Here is a 19,714-nt window from a genome sequence, read left to right on the forward strand (position 1 = left end):
CCATGTCATGTCTGAGGCGTGACTGGGAAAGACAAGTCCACTTTGTTCTGATGAGGACACGTTTGCACTCTCGCAGGAGGAGCAGCTGGCAGGACAGGGGCTTCGTAGGTGCTGAGTGTGCTGCCAAACTGGCAATAAAATGAGCTCTGCCTCTTTGCTGAGTCCCGTTGGCGCTCCCCAGTGGTGGATGCTCTCAGATTACTGCACATTTCACATCATGTTCTTCCCAGAGATGCCTGGGGAGCCTGCTGAGCTTCTCTTGCTTGGCCAAAGCTTGAGAGACGTGCTGGCCCTCTGAGAACTGCAGTGAGTGCCCCTAGAAGTGGTACCCTTACAGGATGTACCCAGCCTTACCTGATCTTACCATGTTCTTCCTGATACATCTTTTGGATTCAGGAAGGGTTGGATCAGGGAACTGAGAACTCTCTTCTCTTTCTTACCAGATTTCAGCTATTTCCAGCTCCGAGCTCACCTGTATCAGGCTCGAGGGATCCTCCCTGCAGATGACAATGGCCTTTCGGATCCATTTGTGAGAGTGGTGTTTTCAACTCACTGCCAGACCACCAGGGTGAGATCCCTAAAACTCCTGCATCTGCCTTCTTGGATATTTGGAGACAGACAAATCATTATCACTGACATGTTGAAGGACAGTGCTGTGGCAGTCCTCTGGGATATTTTTTAACTCCAGGCACAAAGTATTTCTGTGCTCTGGGTGGTGTGACTGCGTTCAAGGAACATTTGACAAAACAGCCAAGCAGACCATGGTGTCAAGGATTGATTACCATTTACTGTTTGATCCCAAGTGCTTCTACTGTCTCATGCTTTTACCATCTCTTCTTCTGCCAGCTGCTGGCTCCATGTGACTGTGGTGGAGAGATCAGCCCACACTTCCCCAGTCTCTTTACAAAGTTCATGTGGTTTGTTTCCATGGGCTGTGGTAAGCTCAGACCTCTTGTCTCTGTCTGCAGACAGTGGAGGAGACATTGAGCCCATTGTGGAACGAGTTACTTCTGTTTGACCAGCTCATTATTGATGGGAAGAGAGAAGAGTTGAAAACAGAGACTCCTGTTGTAATAATCAGTCTCTTCAACCAGAGTACATTTGTAAGTACAGCCACACTGCCCTCGTGCTGTCACTTCAAAGACAGGAAAGGGAGAACAGCAGTATGTGAGTGCTGCAAGCAAGCACTTAGGAGCCACATCTCTGTTTTCTGTCACCCTGCCTGATCCTGATCTGCCAGTAGCAGTGGGTCCTGAGGGCTATGGCTGAGGCTGAGAATTTCTGCAGCCTTTTGCAACAAGCTGGGGTGAAGCTGCTGGCTACAGGATGCAGACAGCTCAAAGATGCTCCACTTGAGGAAACACATGCTGCATCCTGGATTTCCTCTCTTTGGAGAAGAACTGTGCCTCTCCCAGCTGCCTGCCCCACTTTCTCAGCAGACTCACATTGTAGAGGGCTTGTAGACGTGGAGAGATGATGTGACTTTGAGGTCTGATCCTTTCCCTCTGTCCATCTCCTGTCCATCCTCAGTCCTCTCCTTTTCCTCTTCACTAGTTCTTTGTAGGCATGCTCCTTCCCTAGGGCCTCTGTATTATCATAATGAATGGGAATGGCACTGCTTGCACTAGACTCTCCCATGTAGCTCAGCAACTTTTCTGTGCCTAGTCTGGGGCTCCCCAGTGCACAGAAAGACACTGACATACTGGTGTCAGTCCAAAGGAGTTACTCCAAGCTGGTTGGAGGTGGAGCATAAGATAGAGCAAAGAAAGTCTGGAATAAAGGATGCAAAGAGGCATCTTACTGCTGTCTGCAGCTGGATAATGGGATTAGATAGAAAGTATGGAGCCAGACTTCTTTCAGAGGCACACAGGGACAGGATAACAAAAAATGGACACAGGTTGGAACATGAAAAAACACCAACTTTTATGTAATTTCACCTTGAAGGTGTTAAAATGTTGGGCTCTGGGTTCAGACAACTTGTGGGATATTCATCATTGGAGACATTCCAACCCTCCAAACTGGCTGAAGGACTCTGAGCAATCTGATCTTTGGTCTGTGGTCCCAGGCTGTTTGTCCAGTTCTGTGTGGAAGTAGAGCCTAAGTTAAGAAGAGCTGCTTCAGATGCCTCTCATCTGCTCCTGCCTCTGGATGGAACAGAGGATGGAGAAGTGGTCTTATGCATGCCCGTATGGCTGGATGGTAGTGAGATAAAGCAGGGACACTTTAACCTTCTCCCTCCTGTCCTACAGGGCTCTCCTGAGTTCCTCGGCCAGGCCTTTGCTGTCCCACAGGTGAAGCTGGTTGATGAGCCATACTGCAAACCTGCCCTGCAGTTCTTCGATTTTTACAAAGGCTCCAAACCAGCTGGGGAGCTCATTGCCACTTTTGAGCTGATCGAGTTGGATTACAGCGGCTATTTGGAGGTAATGGGCTTGGGGGAAGCCATGTCTGCCTTTCAACTGAAGAGAGGCTGCAGGGACAGACCGTAGGCACAGACCAAGAGGACAGGGAGAGGGGATACGCTGTAGGAGAAATAGTTTCCAATGCTCACTGTGACTTGGCTCTGTCTGCTCAGCCATCAGTGCCTGAGGATGTGGAGCCCAAGGAGCCCAGCTACCTGGGAGACCCGCGAGCTGGACGGTTCATCATCCCGGAGGGCATCCGCCCTGTGCTGAAGGAATTTCGCATAGAGGTGTGCTGCCTTCTGCTGGGCTGGCTCCCATAGCGGGAGGCACAGCCTGCCCATGGACAGGGCAGGAGCTGGGTTTGACACCCAGCGGGTGCCAGAAATGGAGGTGCCTGACATTCAGGAGAAACTGTCTCAGTGGTTTAGCAATGAAAACCATGATGTTTGTGCCCACAGCATGGGACTGGATGCTGGTGGCTGGGTGGGAAGAGTGGTCTCATACCTCTCTCGGGGTCTATGATGAGAGGGTTGGCACTTCTGGGCAGGGCTGTATGGCTGTGCCACACCTAGCACGTCAAGAACAGCCCAGCAGCTTCATGTGCTTTAGATCCTGTTCTGGGGCCTGCGGGACCTGAAGCGGGTCAACTTGTTCGAGGTGGATCAGCCACAGGTGATCATTGAATGTGCTGGCAAGAAGGTGGAGTCTGAGGTGATTGTGGCCTACAATGAGAACCCCAACTTCACTGAGCTGGTCAAATACATGGACGTGGTGAGTGGCTGCCGTGCTGGAGCACACCATGGCTGTCCTATAGTCACATACAGTCTGCTTGCTGAGGTTGAGTGAATGGGAGGGGAGCTGCCCCCAGGGTTTTGCTCTCCCAGAGACACAGAGTTTGGCTGCATATCAAAACCTTTGCGTGTCTGCCCACTGAGATCAGTCTCAGGCATCATCTCTCACCGTGAGGCTCTGGTGTTTGGACGGAGTTGTAAGGTCTCATCAGATCTCACAAGCAGCAGGGCTGCATAGCAGTCTCAGAGAGCTGGGATTTTGTTCAGCCTGGAGGATGGGATCTTACTAACACTTATAAATATCGGAAGGGTGCGTGTCGAGAGGTTGGGACCAGGCTCTCCTCAGTGGTGTCCAGCAGCAGGACAAAGGGGCACAAAGTTCCATACAAATATGCAAAAGAACTTTTTTATTGTGAGGGTGCCTGAGCCCCAGCACAGGCTGCACAGAGAGGTGATGGAGTCTCCCTCTCTGGAGATATCCAAAGCCACTTGTACCTTGTTTTCCTGTGTGACCTGCTGTAGGGAACTTGCTTTAGCGGGGGGTTGTACTACACGACCTCCAGAGGTCCCTTCCAATGCCTTCAGTTCAGTGATTCTGTGTATTGCCCACACTCACACAAGCCCTCTGCGTGATTCTTTTGCAGGAGCTCCCAGAGCAGGTCTACCTGCACCCTCCCCTCAGCATCTTTGTGGTGGAAAAGCGGGCGTTTGGGCGCACTGTGCTGGTGGGGACCCACGTTGTGTCCGATGTGATGAAATTCTCTCCCAGAGAGCTGGAAGAAGAGGAAACAGAAGATGTGCCCAAAGGTGAGCTGCTTGATGAGGTTCCTGTGGAGGTAGCAATAGGTGCTGCCTGTGGCAAACATCCCCATCACTTCTGCCCTGTAGCCATGCAGCAAAGTCCTCATCCAAAAGCTGCAAGTTGTCCAGCAGAAGCATTGCACAGGGCAGGTAGGGGTTGGAGACAGTTTTTGATTCCCCTGAGGCTGTGTTTGGGAAGTGGCTGCTGCAAAGCAATGGTGTAGGGTCTGACCTTCTTGGGACTGACAGATGGCAGTTTGCAGACTGTTCTCTCCAAGGGTAGCTTGTCATTTGCCTGCTCACCACATCAACAGGACTCTTCACTTGTGATGTACAACCTCCTAAGGATCTCTTTCCCAGCCACTCTTTGTTTTACAGTTGTGAAAACCAGAAGAGGCAGAATGGCTCATGAAGATATCTTAGTCTTAGATAGCAGGCCATTTATCTGGGGCTAAATAGGCAGTAACTTTACATCTGTAGGAATTTTGTGTCTGGAGTCAGAGACATTTAGTTTGTGGAGGACCACTGTCTTCATTTATTGCAATCCTCTGCATAGCTGAGCTGGAGAGCTGTCCCCAGGGAGACCTCCATCAAGTTTTAAGGGGTGTGAACTGGTAAACTGGGAACACATATTAACAGGTTTCCACTTTTCTTGCATTGCTGGGTCAAGAACTACTCATTGGGTAATGGATTCACCAAAAAGCTCTCTGACAGCAGCACCCAGAGCTTCTGATCTGGGAGTGTGTAAATAAAGGGGACATGATGATGAAGAAGCAAAAATTGATGAGTAAAGGATCAAAATAGCAAAGGTGTAGATGATAAATCTCAATTCTTGCTAGTTGGAAACAAGCACGTAGATGATGGTGGCTGGTCTTAGTACTTGGATTTCCAGTACAGTTTTGTCAGGATCTGCTATCAAAAGCTTTAAAAGAAATCACACTGCAATGGGGTAAGAGATGGTTTTCTTGTGGAATAACAACTGGCCAAAACTAGGAGGCAGTGGGCAGAAAGGAACACCTGAGAACATGATGCTCTTTCTCTTCATCTCAGCCCGGAAATTCTCAACCCGGCATCTTCCGCCTCAGACTGCGGCAACCATTGGCCCAGCCTCAGGTCAGCCAGGGCCCAGTGCTCACCCCCTCAGTCTGGTGAAGGTAAGTGATGTGTTGTGCCCAGTGTGTTTTGAAGTTTGGGAATCCAGCTTTCTCTCTGGACTCAAACACTCCTCTTCCCCTATCCATCTCCTCATTTCATGCCTGCTTCTGCTGTTCATTGGCACTGCTGTGTGTCTGGGCTCTGGCACAGAGAGTTCTGCTGCCTTATGCAATGAATACTGCTGTGAAGTACGAACACAGAACCTTGTAGCTCCTGTGCTCTGCCTGGAAGCTGAGCCTTTGCTGGGGCTATCAGGGCTCTAGCGCAGGGTGTGCGGGTATCCTGGTTGTTCTTTCCCTCCATCTGAATCCTTGTCTCTGTGATCTTAAGGCCCCTTTGAAAAAGATTCCTATCAATAAGTTTGCAAAGAAGGAGGATGAATATGAAGAGGAAAAACCAGATCCAGAAGAACTAGACTGGTGGTCCAAGTACTATGAGTCTCTGAAGGAGCTGTATAACCAGGTAATCTCTTGTGATAGCTTCTAGCTGAGGGGAAAATGGCCATAGTGGCTTGAGGAAGAGGTTTTCAGCAACACAGTGCCATAGGAGCTATTGCAGCATTTATCTGCAGAAAGATGTAAGCTTTTGTGTGCCAAGAACACTTACAGTAGTCAGGTATCAGGCATCCTTCAGGTGGGCTGAGGGCAGCAGGTAATGGATGTTGAAGCATCCCTGAGGCTGGGTACCAAAGTAGTCTTGACAGCATGACTGGGCTCTTGTTAAGACAGTCCTGAAAATAGGACTCTGCTGATTTGAGATGTGTGGGGACTTTCATGCTGTATGTTGTCTGTCCTGACCATCTTCCTAATGTGGGCTATGGATGCAAGTCTGCTTCAGATTTCCTTGCTTGCCCTGCCCCCAGTCAAAAACAGCAACAACAGCAACAATAACTAAACAGCAGGAAGACCTGGAGAGAGAAAAATTTGTTTCTTTCAGATATACCACTGAGGCACTCATTAGGTACCTCCTGCAATAATGTTAATGCTAGAATATCTCAGGCTTCGTATTGTTGACTCTGCTCACAGGAAAGTTTTGGAAGTGTTCTGTGCTCAGATGGAGAAACTTTTGCTCTCAGGGATGTGGGGTGATTCTCTTTGTGTATTTCAGACACGCAGTGATGAGGAAGATGCTGAGAACGATGACCTGAATGATGCAGGTGAGTTTTCTGGGCAGTGTAGGGCCTGGCTCTTCCCACAGAGGTCAACTGTGGAAATTGTGGAAATGGAGTCTGAATATTCAACAGCTGAGCATCGCTTTGTGCACATGGATATTCACCATACAAGAGTCATACAAGAAGGACTCAGAAAGACCCAAAAAGCAGAGGATCTGAGAATAGTGTTACAGTTGTAAGCCCAGCTTTGCTGAGGTGTAAGCAGTGACTGCCCAGCAATGACCTGAGTCGATGGGACAGTAAATATAGAAGTGATATATAAATCCTATTCAAGAAGAGGACTGGAGGGTAGGTGCATGCCATTTGTTCTGAGGGGATTTGGAATCTTTAGGAAATGAAGCAGAGAAGCACACACTCTTGTTGGGTTTATGTTTCCCTAGCCTGATGTCCCAGAGATGGGACCAGCAGTGCTCATCCTCCAGGCATGACTGCCTGTGCACAAAGTAGTGGTGATGGATATCCACCCAAAAGTAGTCCATCCAAACAAGCATCTGTCAAAAGAAGATTCACTCTCACTCTTGTCTGCCTTGACAGCACCTGTGGAAGACTCCACTCACCTTCCTCTGCTTAATCCTTTCTTTCTAAAGAGCATCCATTGTGACAGGCAGGCCTCTGCTGAATTTTGTTCCCTCACTCACACCAACTTGTCTTGCTGGGAGAGCTGTGGTGCTGTGGGGACACCTGTTGCAGACAGCAATAGCTCCAGTAACCACGACACAGGTCAAAGGCCTGAATAAAAGCAAAGCAGAGCTGGGGGACATTTCATGGATGGGAGAGATCAGAGCATTTCCCAATCTTCTACTGCCATTTCAGATGGAGGGAATTTAAATGCAGCTTACATTGATATGGAAGCAGATGATGAAACAGTAATTGAAGCTGAACCTGCTCAGCCCAAGAGGAAGCTCATTGCCACCCTTCAGGTGAGTGTTGGGGTTATGGATATGGCCTCTTTCAGCTCTGGCTCTTTGGGCACATCCTCTTCACTTCCACTACAGTGGAAGCTTAGACTGGGCTGGAGAACCTGACTCAGCAGTGTTTGCTGAGTCCTGTCCTTGCTGGGCTCTGAAACAGCTAGTGAGACCTCAGAGCCCAGCTGAGATGCATGTGCTCATCTGATGAGCTTGGGAAGACAAAGGAAATTCATGATGTCTGGCACTGGGTAAGGGAGGATATGGTAAAATAGTCAAGGCAAGACCTTCCCTTTCCTAAAAGTACTCTACTCTCCTTTAAGATGTCAGAAAAAGGCCTAGAATGAGTTTCTACCTCTTTCAGATCTACAACTCTGAGCTGGAAAATGAGTTTGATAATTTTGAAGACTGGCTATGTATTTTCCCCCTTCATCGTGGTAAAGCAAGTGATGATGAAGATGGACATGAGGATGAGAATTTTGTGGGGAAGTACAAGGTGCTGTATCATTTGAATAAAGTGTGTGAAAGACTATAACTCTTAAAGTGATCTGTACCTCAGAGCATGCAGACACCAGCAAAGCCTTGGAGAGGATATATGTGTGCAAAGCTGTGTGAGGTCGTGGCCAGGTGTACTGTGGTCCTTTGTTAATTGATAAATGAACTTATTTTAGAACTTCTTAGCTCTTGCAAGGAGAGAACATGAAGTATAAATGGACTCTTATCCTGGTTGAGGTCTCCGGTTATGTTCAGTATTGTGAGTATTAGTGAGTGTCTCTCGTTCTCAAATTTGTAATCTTGTCTAAAAGATGCATCAGCATCCCATTCAGGAGTCCTAGAAGACTCTGAAGTATCAACTACAAAAGCTGGTTTAAGAAGGTCCCTCGAAAATCTTCGGTGCCTTCCTGCCTTTGACAGTCGAGTTATGTGTATGGAGATGTTCAGATCTTCTGGCATTGGCAGTGGTCTGGCAGCCTGACCTGCAGAGTGACAGCCTGCACTGTGTAGGCACGTAGTGCTTGTGGAAAGGGCTGTCACCACAAGCATGGGGCATCTGTGCCTCTGGTATCCCAGCTGGCAAGAGGGAATGGTCTCAGTGGCTCCAACCCCACCTGAGATCTTTTCTTTCATATCTGGTCATTACCTGCGGTGTCTTTTCTGTAGGGTTCCTTCTATGTCTACCCCAGTGTGGAAGCTGGCATGGAACCCAAGGTTTCCCAGGGTGTTCCAAGGAACAGACCCATCAAGGTTCTCGTGAGAGTTTATATTGTGAAGGTAGGTCTCTGGTGGCAGTGACAGTAATGCCTGGGGTCCTTCCCTAAGGACCTCCTGCTATTTTCCACTCAGTGGATGTGAACAGTGACACCAGTGACACTTGGCAAAGGCTTGACAATGGCTTGCCAGCCTAGTGGGAGTCAGCTACAGCGAGGGCTGTCATTTACATCTTCTCCATGAAGAGCCTTCCAGGCTTTCTTGCTTCAGGAGGTGCTAAAAATTCATTTTTAGCATGGGCATTTCTCAGCTCCTCTTATTTGCCCTAAGACAGTGAAGCAAGTAGGTGGGCTGGCAGATGGAGTGATCTCTGGCTTGTTGACTAGGGATGCATGGGTTAAAAACATTTCACTGCTGGGGCAGTTGCTGAAGGCACCTGACCTGTGACCTTGGGATTTCACATGTCCATGCAATGTCCTCTCTTCACATTGCTCTCTGCAGCTGATGTGTGGCTGTAACTCCTGTGTATTCCAGGCTACAAACCTGTCTCCAGCTGACCCCAACGGCAAGGCAGACCCCTACGTGGTGGTGACAGTGGGACAGGAGCAGAAGGACACAAAGGAGCGATACATCCCAAAGCAGCTCAATCCTGTGTTTGGAGAGTATGCAGGAAGTTTTCCTCTACAGAGTTTAATAGTAGTGCAGATATGGGGCTCATGCCATGACCCAGCATGTGCAGTCTTCTGTTCCTCTCTTCTGGAGAATTTTGTGCTGTAAGACAAAGATCTCAGACTTGTCTCCTGCCTCCATCTGTCACAGGGCTGTTTGGCTTCAGGAGAGAAGCATTCAAAGGGCTTGATTTATCAGATAAAGTAGCAAAACAACAGAGCTTTGGAGGCATTTGTTCTTATGTCCAGGAGTTCTATCCAGCAATACACACTCATGGATAAATAACTTTTTTTGTTTGAACAAGGACACTGAAAACTGCACACAGTGAACTTATGGAGAGCCAAATTCTATCAGAGGACTTTGGGCTGGCAAACACAATTCTTAAGAATGGCATGATTGAAGCAGAGCATGTGTTTCACTTCTCCTTGCTAATTACTCTTCCCCATCTGCTTCCATCCAGAGTTGTGGAGCTGACAGTCTCCTTTCCCATGGAATCAGAGCTCACCGTGGCAGTGTTTGATCATGATTTGGTTGGATCTGATGATCTAATTGGAGAGACTAAGATTGATTTGGAGAACCGATTCTACAGCAAGCACAGGGCCAACTGTGGAGTGGCTTGGCAGTATGACACGTAGGTATTAGTCTGACACGTTACAGCCGTGAGACTTTTCTCCTCTCCTGCCACTCACAGCACCTCCAGTTTTGCAGGACAGAGCTGGCATCTGCAGTATCCTCCTAGCAGGTATTGTGCAGTTGCATTACGAGTCACATTTCCTTCATTTTTTTGCTTCCTAACAACTTCCAATGGTGGCTCGAACTCCTACTGCAGGATACATTTTGCACGTAGTAGCAAAACATTCCTTAATGCAGTCACACTGGGGTTGTATGAGAAAACTGCTCACTTAATATTGTAGTTTTGACCTCCTTCAGAAGGTAGGGCAGTTTCTGTAGCACTAGCTAATTCTGTGAGCAGCTAGATTTTGATGCTTGTTTTCCTTTGCCCTCCTCCACAACGGATTCTCTGGTGACATTTTCTGTAAGCATATTTTCTCCCCTACTATTTGATAATTAGCTGAGGAGTTGTGTCCCCAGAACTGCTAACTGCTCTCTCCCAGTTCAGAGCTGCATTGAAGCCACTAGTTTTGTGAGGGGCAACCCAGGCTTGTTCCAGGGGAGAGGAGCTCATTAAGCTTTCCTTTCGTTAAGTCTTTGTGTCTGTGGTTTTCCCTGTGAAATCTGAGCAGGGCCGTTTTGGCACAGCCTGTGCTGGAGGGAAATATGGGGTCTGTGAAAAAAATCTGCAGTGTCTAAACTGAGCATGTTCTTCCTTCCATGCAGAAATGGCTACAACATGTGGCGAGATGCTTTCAAGCCCACACAGATCTTGGATAGCTTATGCAAGAAAATGTCACTCCCTGCAGCAGAGTACAGACGGGAGGAAGTCAAAGTGGGCAACAAAATCTTCAAGGTCCCTCCAGAGGCTTTTCCTGAAGGTACAGAGAGCTTGGAGTGCCACAGCTGCTCCTGTGCTCAGCAGTGAGCGTGGTGATGGCGCAGGCTGGGAACCCAGCAGCCTCTCTTCCCTGAAGTGCTGCAGGTGCTGTCTGCCTACACCCTGCCTGTGTCTGTGGGGAGCATCCTCAGCACCCAGCAGCCTGGTTTTGCTGGGTGATGTTATTGGGATGGGGAAGATGTGATCCAGGTCATTAGGACCCATAGCAGCTTCCCAGGCAGAAGGTGGAACGTTTTGCAAGGTCTCACAGCAGTGTCCTGCGTGGGTGCTTGGTGCTTGTTCAGCCAGACCAGCTGTAGCTTAATTGCAGTGGCTGATGCTGTCATGTAGCTTTATCTCCACCTGCTTGTGACCACCATCGCCCAGAGACTGGAATCCTATTATTGTTTTCTGGGGGCCTTCTTCACTCTTCTTTCCTGCATTTAGCTGGTTTGTCCTTCAGGGATGTTTTGGGTAACTCCCCATGTCTCCTCACTATTGTTAATTTCTTCCTTACCGGCAGCTTTCATATCTCCTTTGCTATTTTTCTTTCCTTGTTACTGAAATCATAAGCCCTGGTGCTATTGCCAGTGGAGGAAAATCTTCCCAACCATAGGTCTTCAGTGGCCAGCACTTGTGCAGGAATGGAGCAGACCTGGCCTGCTTGTGGATGGCTGGATCTTCCGAGGCAATGCCACATTTCCTGCAGAAATGATGCTCTCTGTGCCCATGCTGCCCAGAGTGGTGGCACCTACATGTCTGGCCAGTTTCACCTTATGTTAGCTTAGTGTTGCTCAGCATTCCCCTGCCCTATAAGGGTTGGTTGTGTCACGAAGGGGAAATAAATTCCACTCAGAGGAGAGCAAGGAGCCTCCAGAAGCCCTTTTCTGCTCTGTTCAGGTCACTGAGTGGCTGGGAAGGGAGAAGCAGTGCTGTGCTGGTGTCCCTCAGAGTCAGCTGAGGACCCTCTGGGTCAGAAGGACGTGACGTGGACCTGCTCTTCTTGGAGAAATGACTCTACCCCCCTTTCCTCTGTCTTTTCCTCTCCCAAGTGCTTTTCATCTCTGTTGTAAATACCTGGATCAGCCTTCCTTCCAGAGTCAGTTTGAACAAATATTTCAGATTCTGGCTCTGGAGGTTTTGTTCACTTATACAGATCCTTGTCCTCCTTACTATGTTTTCCCTTGGCTCCATTTGCAGATCTCGCTTTCCCCATTGGCTATCTGTAGTTGTGCTTGTTTTTCTGCTGCTCTTATCTCTTCCTGAAATCACAGAGCGTGCATCAGCCTCACCATCACCTTGTAGTTTAATTCTGAGCTGGTCTTGCCTCCGTTTTGAGTCATTTTGGCCAATTCCTATTCTGTCTGTGTGCTTTGTTTACTGGAATAGTTGTAGTGGGTTGTACCTGAACTACATCTTTTGCTTTGTCTGAAACTAAGCCAAGAAGTGTTCGTGTTATTAGGGCTCCCACTTCCTCCACCAGCATTTAAAAATGCCGTCATTGATTTTTGCTCCAATTAAAAAAAAAACAAAAACAAAACAACTCAGCACAGCATTTGCTCTGGTGCAAATGTGGCTGCAACTCCGATTGGAGCCCCATGGACACCTGCCATGTCTGGGACTGCTTGGGGTGGTTTTCATCTCAGAGTGATCTCCAAAGAGCAGATAGTCTCTGTAAACCCAGCCGTGGGAGGATTAGTGCATCCTTACCCACTGGTTCCTGTTTTTCTCACCATTAGCAGGTTTTACTTTGGTCTTGAACTGTTATTTGGCTTCATTCTATGCCAACTGAGTCAATTAGCAGCATAGATTGTTAATTAATGGAGGAGATGGCCATGCGTCACTACCAAGTGACATATGGTTCTTTCCTTGAGCACTCCCAGGGCAGTATTTCCTATCTGTTGGTCTGCTGGCATCACCACAGACACCTTAAACTGCCCCAGAGGGTCATATCATGTGGATCCTTTTCCCTAGGCCACCGTAAATGCTTTTTTGACCTTTTCCTCTTATTTCTCTTGGCTTGCTCATCTTCTGCTTACCATTTTCCTCCTCACTGTGGCATACTGAGCCCTTTTCCCATGGCTGTGTCCTGCTGCAGAGGCCTCTGTGAGGGCCGAGAGAGGAGCAGCTGATGAGAACTGGTCAGTGGATGATGAGCACAAGGCTTTGTACGTCCTGCAGCACTGGGAAGAGATGCCAGGACACGGGTACAAGCTGGTACCAGAGCACGTGGAGATCCGATCCCTTTACAACCCTGAAAGTCCTGGGCTTGTACAGGTGAGATGTGTTTCCTTATCCAAAGCAGACGTTGCTCCAGGCAATGACCTTTAGGGCAGCTGGTAACCAACACCCTGGCTGATCCCCTGTTGTCCCTCTGTCTCCATATCATGATGCATCCCAAGCTCTACCCCTTCCTGGATGAGCAGCCATTTCTGTCAGCAGTCAGCAGAAGCTAGATGGCAGTGGGGCAGCAGTGCCAAGAGCAAATTCTTCTTTTTGCTGATGGCCATGCACTCAGCCTGTCTGATGGCTCATCCACTACAGAGCACCCAGAGCTGGAGAGCCAAGATACTCTGCTCAGTGCACTGCAGCTAGGCTGGGCATGGGATCTCCAGGCTGCAAAAGGCTGTGTGTGAAATAGACTCAGCTCATCTGGAATGATTTTTCTTGGCAGCAGGGTGGGGAGGAAAAGAAGCAATTTTGATAGTCTTATTTTTTTTCTATCCAACTTTGTCTAAAATCCACACAAAGCTCTGAAGCACTGGGAATAGTGATGGAGGGTGACAAGTGGTGACTTTCTGGTATAGTTTTCCTTGCAGGGCCAAGCTTTTGCTCTTCAAAGAGCTGGAGGGTGGTCAGTCTTCTGAAACCTCTCTGCTGTCATCTCTCATCAGGGCTCCCTGCACATGTGGATCGACATGTTTCCCAATGACGTTCCTGCACCACCACCAGTCAATATCAAACCCCGACTGCCTATCAGGTAGCACTCCTGGGAGCAGGGCTGGTGTCTTGGGAGCATTGACTTCAGGCACGAGGGTTTCAGTTGCACCAGTGTTGGTGAAAGGCAAGGTTAAGCTCCTTGAACAGAGAAGGTAGAAATCTAGCTCTGAGCTACTCACCCAGCTCTTTTCTGGCTGGTGAATGGGTATCCACTGGGTGCCTGGAAAAGGGAAACCGAAGGAACTGATCTGCTGCTGTCAGAGAGTATTGAGATGAAGGGCCCAGATTCTTCTCAGAGGTGCAACTTGCAGCAAGGAAAACTCCAGCTGGATATTATTCATAATGAGAATGAAGATATCCTGGGATGGGTACTCAGGGAACTGGAGAGGTGTGAGGATATTCACTTGGAGATGCTCAGAACTCATGTGGTCCAGGCCCCAATCAATCTGCTCTACTACAAAGTTAGAGCAGGAGGTTAATGCGGAGACTGTGGAGGTCTCTTTCTGCCTAAGCCTTTCTGAGCTCCCGTGTCTAAGTGGTGCTGGGTGTGTTTGCACTACACCAGGGATTATCTTTGCACAAGCTGCTTGTTTTCACTGTGTTTGTCTGGCAGCACTGTAACCCACCACCAAGGGCTCCATGCAAGATAATGAGACTGCTGGGTTGGACTGGGTCAGAGGGGCCCTGGCAGGGTACCACAGGGCTGGGGGGGGGTTCAGGTCCTACTGCTCTGCTGGTGTAGACTCATTTTGCCCTCCAAGATGCCAAGCATGAGAGCAGAGGTCTCACCCACCCCTGTGTCCTTCCCACAGCTACGAGCTGCGTGTGATTATCTGGAACACAGACGATGTGATCCTTGATGATGTCAACCCAGTAACTGGAGAGCCTTCTAGTGACATCTACGTGAAGAGGTCTGATGTGAGCCAGCAGGGGGCCAAGTCCTGGCTGTCTGGCTCCCAGCCCTGCCCTGTGCCCTCCACTGCCTCCTCTGAACTTCTGCTCCTCCCTGCCCTCACCCTGACTGCTGTCCCCCACAGATAGCAGTCACTTGGTCCAATGTGACTCTTTGACCCTTTCCTGCTACCCTACAGGGTTCAGATCTTCCATCTTTCTGCTTTGTCTTTGGGGCAGGGTGACAAGGGGTATGAGATAACTGAGCTTCTTCTGCAGCTGGATAAAGGGGCTCGACCACGACAAGCAGGAAACAGATGTTCACTTTAACTCCTTGACTGGGGAGGGCAATTTCAACTGGAGGTTCATCTTCCGCTTCAACTACCTCCCCACCGAGAAGGAGATCACCTACAAGAAGAAGGATTCTGTCTTCTCTGTAGAGGAATCAGAATTTCGGGAACCGGCTGTTCTGGTCCTCCAAGTCTGGGATTATGATAGGATTTCAGCTAATGACTTTCTAGGTATGGCATGGTCTGCTGGGAATGGGGTGGCCTGACCCTGACCTTGCTGGAGTACTCCAGCATTTCCCTTGGGAAATGTCCTGCTCTCCAAAAAAGAACACCAATAGCACCAGATCAAATTCTTCAGCTCAGCAGTCACCTGGGCTGGCTTTTGACAGGGGTGAGTGATAGTCAGAGCCCAGTGGTTCATGCCTGCCCCACAGAGACACACTGAGCTGTTGTGCCCAACAAATGTTTTGTACTCCCATGAGACATTTGCAGTTTCAGTAGTGCTATTTGGGCACTGATGAAAGTGTTAGATAGCAATCTCAGTGCTTCCCAGCAAGCACAGTCTCAGGAACTTTCAGGTAGGAAGGAGCCTCTTCAGTTTTTTCTGCATCCTCCTATTCCAAACAGGTCTAGTTGCAATTCAGTTTGCTCAGGATTGGGAATTTAGAGCATCTCCAAGGATGGAGGATTCCAGCACCCCTCTGGGCCCCTTTTCTAGGCTGCACCATTCTTATCATTCTCAAATTGTTCTGCTTGTGTCTAGTTAGTGTTTGTCTTGCTGCAGCTTGTGTCCATTGCCTGACATGCTTTACTGAGTGACAGCTTTTGCGTGCTGGGAGTCCGAAACTGGACAGGGTATGCAGACACACTTTCACCACAGCTGAGCAGAGGGGAATTTTCACAGAATTACAGAATCACAGGGGTTGGAAGGGACCTCAAGGGATCATTGAGTCCAACGCCCCTACTAAAGCAGGTACCCTGCAATAGATCACACAGGTAGGTGTGAGACAGATCTTGAATATCTCCCTGGAAGGAGACTTCACAGCCTCTCTAGGCAACCTTTTTCCAGTGTTCCATCACTTTTACCATAAAGAAGTTCTTCTGCATGTTAGTTTGGAACTTCCTGTGTTAGAGTTTTAGGCCTTTACTCCTTGTCCCCTTGCTTTACACCACTGAGAAGAGCCTGGCCTCATCCATTTGCCTCCCACTTCTGTTTAGATATTTAAAAACACTGATCAGATCCCCCCTCAGTGTTCTTTGCCCCAGGCTGAACAGACCCAGGTTACTCAGCCTTTTCTCATGCAGGAGATGCTCCAGGCCCTTTATCATCCTTGTGGTCCTCCACCAGACTCCTTCTAGGAGATCCCTGTCTTGTTTTTACTGGGGAGCCCAGAACTGGACACAGTATTCGAAATGTGGCTTCACCAGGGCAGAGCAGAGGAGGAGGATCACCTCCCTCAGCCTTCTGACCACACTCTTTTTAGTACACCATTTAATATACCAGTGGCCTTCTTGGCCACAAGGGCACACTGCTGGCTCATGGCCGACCTGTTGGTTACCAGGACCCCAGGTCCTTCTCTGCAGAGCTCCTCTCCAGCAGGTCGTGCCCCAACCTATACTGATGCATGCAGTTATTCCTCCCCAGGTGCAAGGCTCTATGCTAGCACTTGTTAAACCTCATCAAGTTCCTCCCTGCCCAATTCTGCAGTCTGTTCGGTCTTGGTGAATGGCAGTGCAGCCTTGGTTGATGGTTGTGCTTTGGCCAATACAGCCCAGTGTGTGATAAGACTGATCTGCTGCAAGGGCCCAGTGCCTAAGTGGGACAGGAGCCCCTTCCAAGGAGGATAGGGATGGAAGGCGAAGCAGGGGAGTGAGCTGAGGCTGTTTCAGATATAAGTCAAAGGTGAAACTCTCAGTAAGTTTTGCAGATTTTATAATTCCTTATTCATGTTTCCAGGAACAAGGAGAGCAGGGGGGACATGGCACTGTTTTCACAATAATGCCTTGTACCACATGCAAGCCAGATTGGCCATCTGACAGTAAGGAGACAGGAACTGCATCTTCTGCCTCTCTAACTCTTGGGCTGGTCTTTTCTTGGGCAGAGTTTCAGGTTCCCCACCTGTAAATGTACATAACTCTGTTAGATCATTGCAGCAGCTGGAATGGGCTGGTGCTGGTGGGAGCATGGCTGAGACACCAGCTGGAGCGTGGGGCTCACCCTGGGGTTTTATCATGGGCTGTCCCTGTGCCTGCAGGCTCCATTGAGCTGAAGCTGCATGACATGGTGCGGGCAGCCAAGAGCTCAGAGCATTGCACCATCAAGATGGCAAAGGAGGACGCTGCGCCTCGCTTCTCCATCTTCCGCAACAAGCGCATGAGAGGCTGGTGGCCCTTCGTCAAACTCAAAGATCAAGAAGATGAGGAGAGAGAGGAGAGGGAGGCCAAGCAGAAGAAGAAGAAAAAGAAGAAGTGGAGCAGCTCAGTTAAGCCAGAAGACATGGAGTTCACAGACCCTAGTGGGAACAAGTACTTCCTGACGGTAAGGCAGGGCGCTGGCGAGTGGAGAGCTGGTGATGTGCCTTGGCTGGGACATGGCAGCCTGTCCTGCATACACATAACCTGCAGAGGCAGCAACGACCCATCTGCACACAACTTTGTGCAGGGTCCAAGTGGAACTGGGAGAAAAATACCCAGTCCTGGCAAGGTATATGGCTAGCACCTGCTCTGTGAAGCAGCGCATTCAGCTGTGACTCTGTTATGTTCCCCCTCCAGGGTAAAGTAGAGGCAGAGTTCCAACTGCTGACCGTGGAGGAGGCTGAGAAGAATCCTGTTGGGTTGGGCCGAAAAGAGCCCGAACCCCTGGAAAAGCCCAAGTGAGTATCTGTATTCATCACCTTACAGCAAACGTCTGGTAGCTCTCTTTTTGGTGGCTGTTTATGTGGGAGGAGGGAGAATCGGCTTCTCAGAGAGGTCAGAGCAATTGAGGAGCAAGGTGGGGGTGTCTGCAGCTCTGCTGCTGCCAGAGCAGGACAGGGCAGTTTCATTTCATTTCTTCGTGTTCCAGCCGCCCAAAAACTTCTTTCAACTGGTTTGTGAATCCCATGAAGACCTTTGTGTTCTTTATCTGGAAGCGGTACAAGAAGTACATCGTTGTGCTGGTTGTGGTTGCTCTTCTGACGGTCTTCCTGATTCTGCTGATCTACACTATGCCTGGATACATTAGTGAGAAGATCATCAATGGATAAAAGCTGTCCAGAGCAGGACTACACAAAAACAGGGGTGATTATTGCAGTAATTGAGATCAGACCAGGAAGTTTAAGGAAACCTTGCGAATGCACAGGCAATCTGGAGAGTGAGAGGCCAGGCTCTCTTTGGGAAGTCACGTCTCTTGCTAAGTACCCATGGGATGCTAAGGAATCAAGTATCCAACCTACTAAATTGGAATGGGCTGCCCAGGAAAGTGATGGAGTCACTGTCCATTCAGATTTTCAAGAAGAGTTTAGATGTGGCTCTGAGGAATGTGGTTTAGTGAGCATGGTGGGGACCGGCTGGGGTTGGACTAGATGATCTTAGTGGTCTTTTCCAGCCTTAATGATTCTATGATTCTAAATAAAGCAAACTCCTTCAAAGACAGTTACAGCAATGGGAAAAAGTAGCTCTTTGTTAACGGGGGTGGGATGGTGGGGAAGGATCACAACTGCAGACGTGGCAGCAGGAGCCAGCTCTTGCCACTGAGAGGTGTTCTGGAAGGGATGGGAACATGTAGGACTGTCTGTGTCCTATCTGGACAGTACCTGGCACTTCCCAGGTCTTCTCCTGCCTGAAGAATTCAGAGCACACTGTGTGGGAGAGGGCAGGTCTGGTGCTGGGACCCAGTGGGGGTGGGATCAGGATGATCTGTGTATGGGCTTCCCAGGGAGCTGCTGCAGCTGGAGGGTGGAGGAGAGGAGAATGGTGATAGAGCCAAGGTAACCGTATGCTTCCTGATGCTCCAAGAGCACGGGAGCAGTAGGGCAGCTGTGGACGTGGTAGCACTCCCTGGGATGCAGCCTTCACAAGCTAATAACAGCATTTCTTGCATGTGCAGGGCTGGATATCAGGCTTGCTTCAAACTTCATTTTGGATCTTCATTTCTACTGGAATAGAATCATAGAATCACAGAACAGTTTGAGTTGGAAGGAACCTTGAAGATCCTCTGGTTCCAGTTCAATTCCCATAAAATCTCCCTGGCTGCTCCCTCTGACAACCCTGGAGATTTCTCAGTGCTCCTGGAACAGGCCATGCAGCTGCAGGCAGCCCTCCCCAGTGCACCTCTGCCCTTCCCCTGGGTAGCACAGAGCTGGGATGTCAGCATGGGGCCATGAATCTGCATCGTGGTGTTGGACTGATGTAAATTAAAGCAGACAGGTTCCCAGCGTGGGCTCCAGTGCCCCAGGGTTTCTGTTGCCTGCACAGATGCTGCTGAGACAAGATCATGACTGGATTGCAAGTCAAGGTGCACCACTGGGAGGTTTGGTGGGAAGGGTTGTCTGCATTGCAGGAGATGGTGCTCAGAGTGGCATTTCCAATGAAACCAGATGTCAGTGGGGTAGAGTTAGCTCCAGAAGGGCAAAAGGAGCAGCCTCTTCCCACCTCTGCAGACCCCTGGGCTACAGGGGAGCAAGCAGGCTGTAAGGGGTCCAACTCACACTGCACCACTGCTCCTCGTGCAGCCTCAGCCCACTCTCAGCAGGGACTGCAGGCAGGACACTGCCATCGTGGGTGGCACCTGATGCACCCCAGCATGCACAGTGCATCCCAGCACACTCTGTGTATCATTGGTGCCTGCTGCACCCAGCACATGTGGTGCATACCAGCAGCACCCAGCGTGCCCCAGTTCACTCCACACATCTGATGCACCCCAGCAGTGCCCAGGCCACACAGTGCACCCCAGCACATCACATGCATACCCCCAGACAGCTCCTTGGCTCTTGCAACCACCTCAGCTGCACT

At 49.4% G+C, this 19,714-nt stretch overlaps 1 protein-coding gene across 6 annotated transcripts in view; it reads left to right on the forward strand.

The window, feature by feature from the left end:
• Nucleotides 1-19,165, forward strand: part of LOC116236841 (fer-1-like protein 4) — a 37,217-nt gene extending 18,052 nt beyond the window's left edge. For 4 of the 6 annotated variants that reach the window (XM_090152252.1, XM_090152254.1, XM_090152255.1 and 1 more), the window contains exons 24-45: nucleotides 444-568; nucleotides 969-1,103; nucleotides 2,250-2,423; nucleotides 2,576-2,692; nucleotides 3,015-3,176; nucleotides 3,841-4,003; nucleotides 5,048-5,151; nucleotides 5,483-5,614; nucleotides 6,260-6,308; nucleotides 7,137-7,243; nucleotides 7,596-7,727; nucleotides 8,393-8,503; nucleotides 8,975-9,102; nucleotides 9,570-9,740; nucleotides 10,448-10,602; nucleotides 12,700-12,878; nucleotides 13,496-13,581; nucleotides 14,354-14,452; nucleotides 14,712-14,953; nucleotides 16,978-17,261; nucleotides 17,495-17,595; nucleotides 17,787-18,797. In XM_090152252.1, coding sequence (XP_090008378.1) covers nucleotides 444-568; nucleotides 969-1,103; nucleotides 2,250-2,423; nucleotides 2,576-2,692; nucleotides 3,015-3,176; nucleotides 3,841-4,003; nucleotides 5,048-5,151; nucleotides 5,483-5,614; nucleotides 6,260-6,308; nucleotides 7,137-7,243; nucleotides 7,596-7,727; nucleotides 8,393-8,503; nucleotides 8,975-9,102; nucleotides 9,570-9,740; nucleotides 10,448-10,602; nucleotides 12,700-12,878; nucleotides 13,496-13,581; nucleotides 14,354-14,452; nucleotides 14,712-14,953; nucleotides 16,978-17,261; nucleotides 17,495-17,595; nucleotides 17,787-17,967 — 3,137 coding nt within the window. In that variant the 3' untranslated portion in view covers nucleotides 17,968-18,797. The other 2 variants (XM_090152253.1, XM_090152256.1) reach the window with 2 other exon arrangements.
• Nucleotides 19,166-19,714: the final 549 nt, after the last annotated feature.

Source organism: Phasianus colchicus, chromosome 17 (genome assembly GCF_987193195.1).
Source record: "Phasianus colchicus chromosome 17, bPhaCol1.hap1.1, whole genome shotgun sequence".
In the NCBI taxonomy this organism is placed as follows: domain Eukaryota; kingdom Metazoa; phylum Chordata; class Aves; order Galliformes; family Phasianidae; genus Phasianus; species Phasianus colchicus.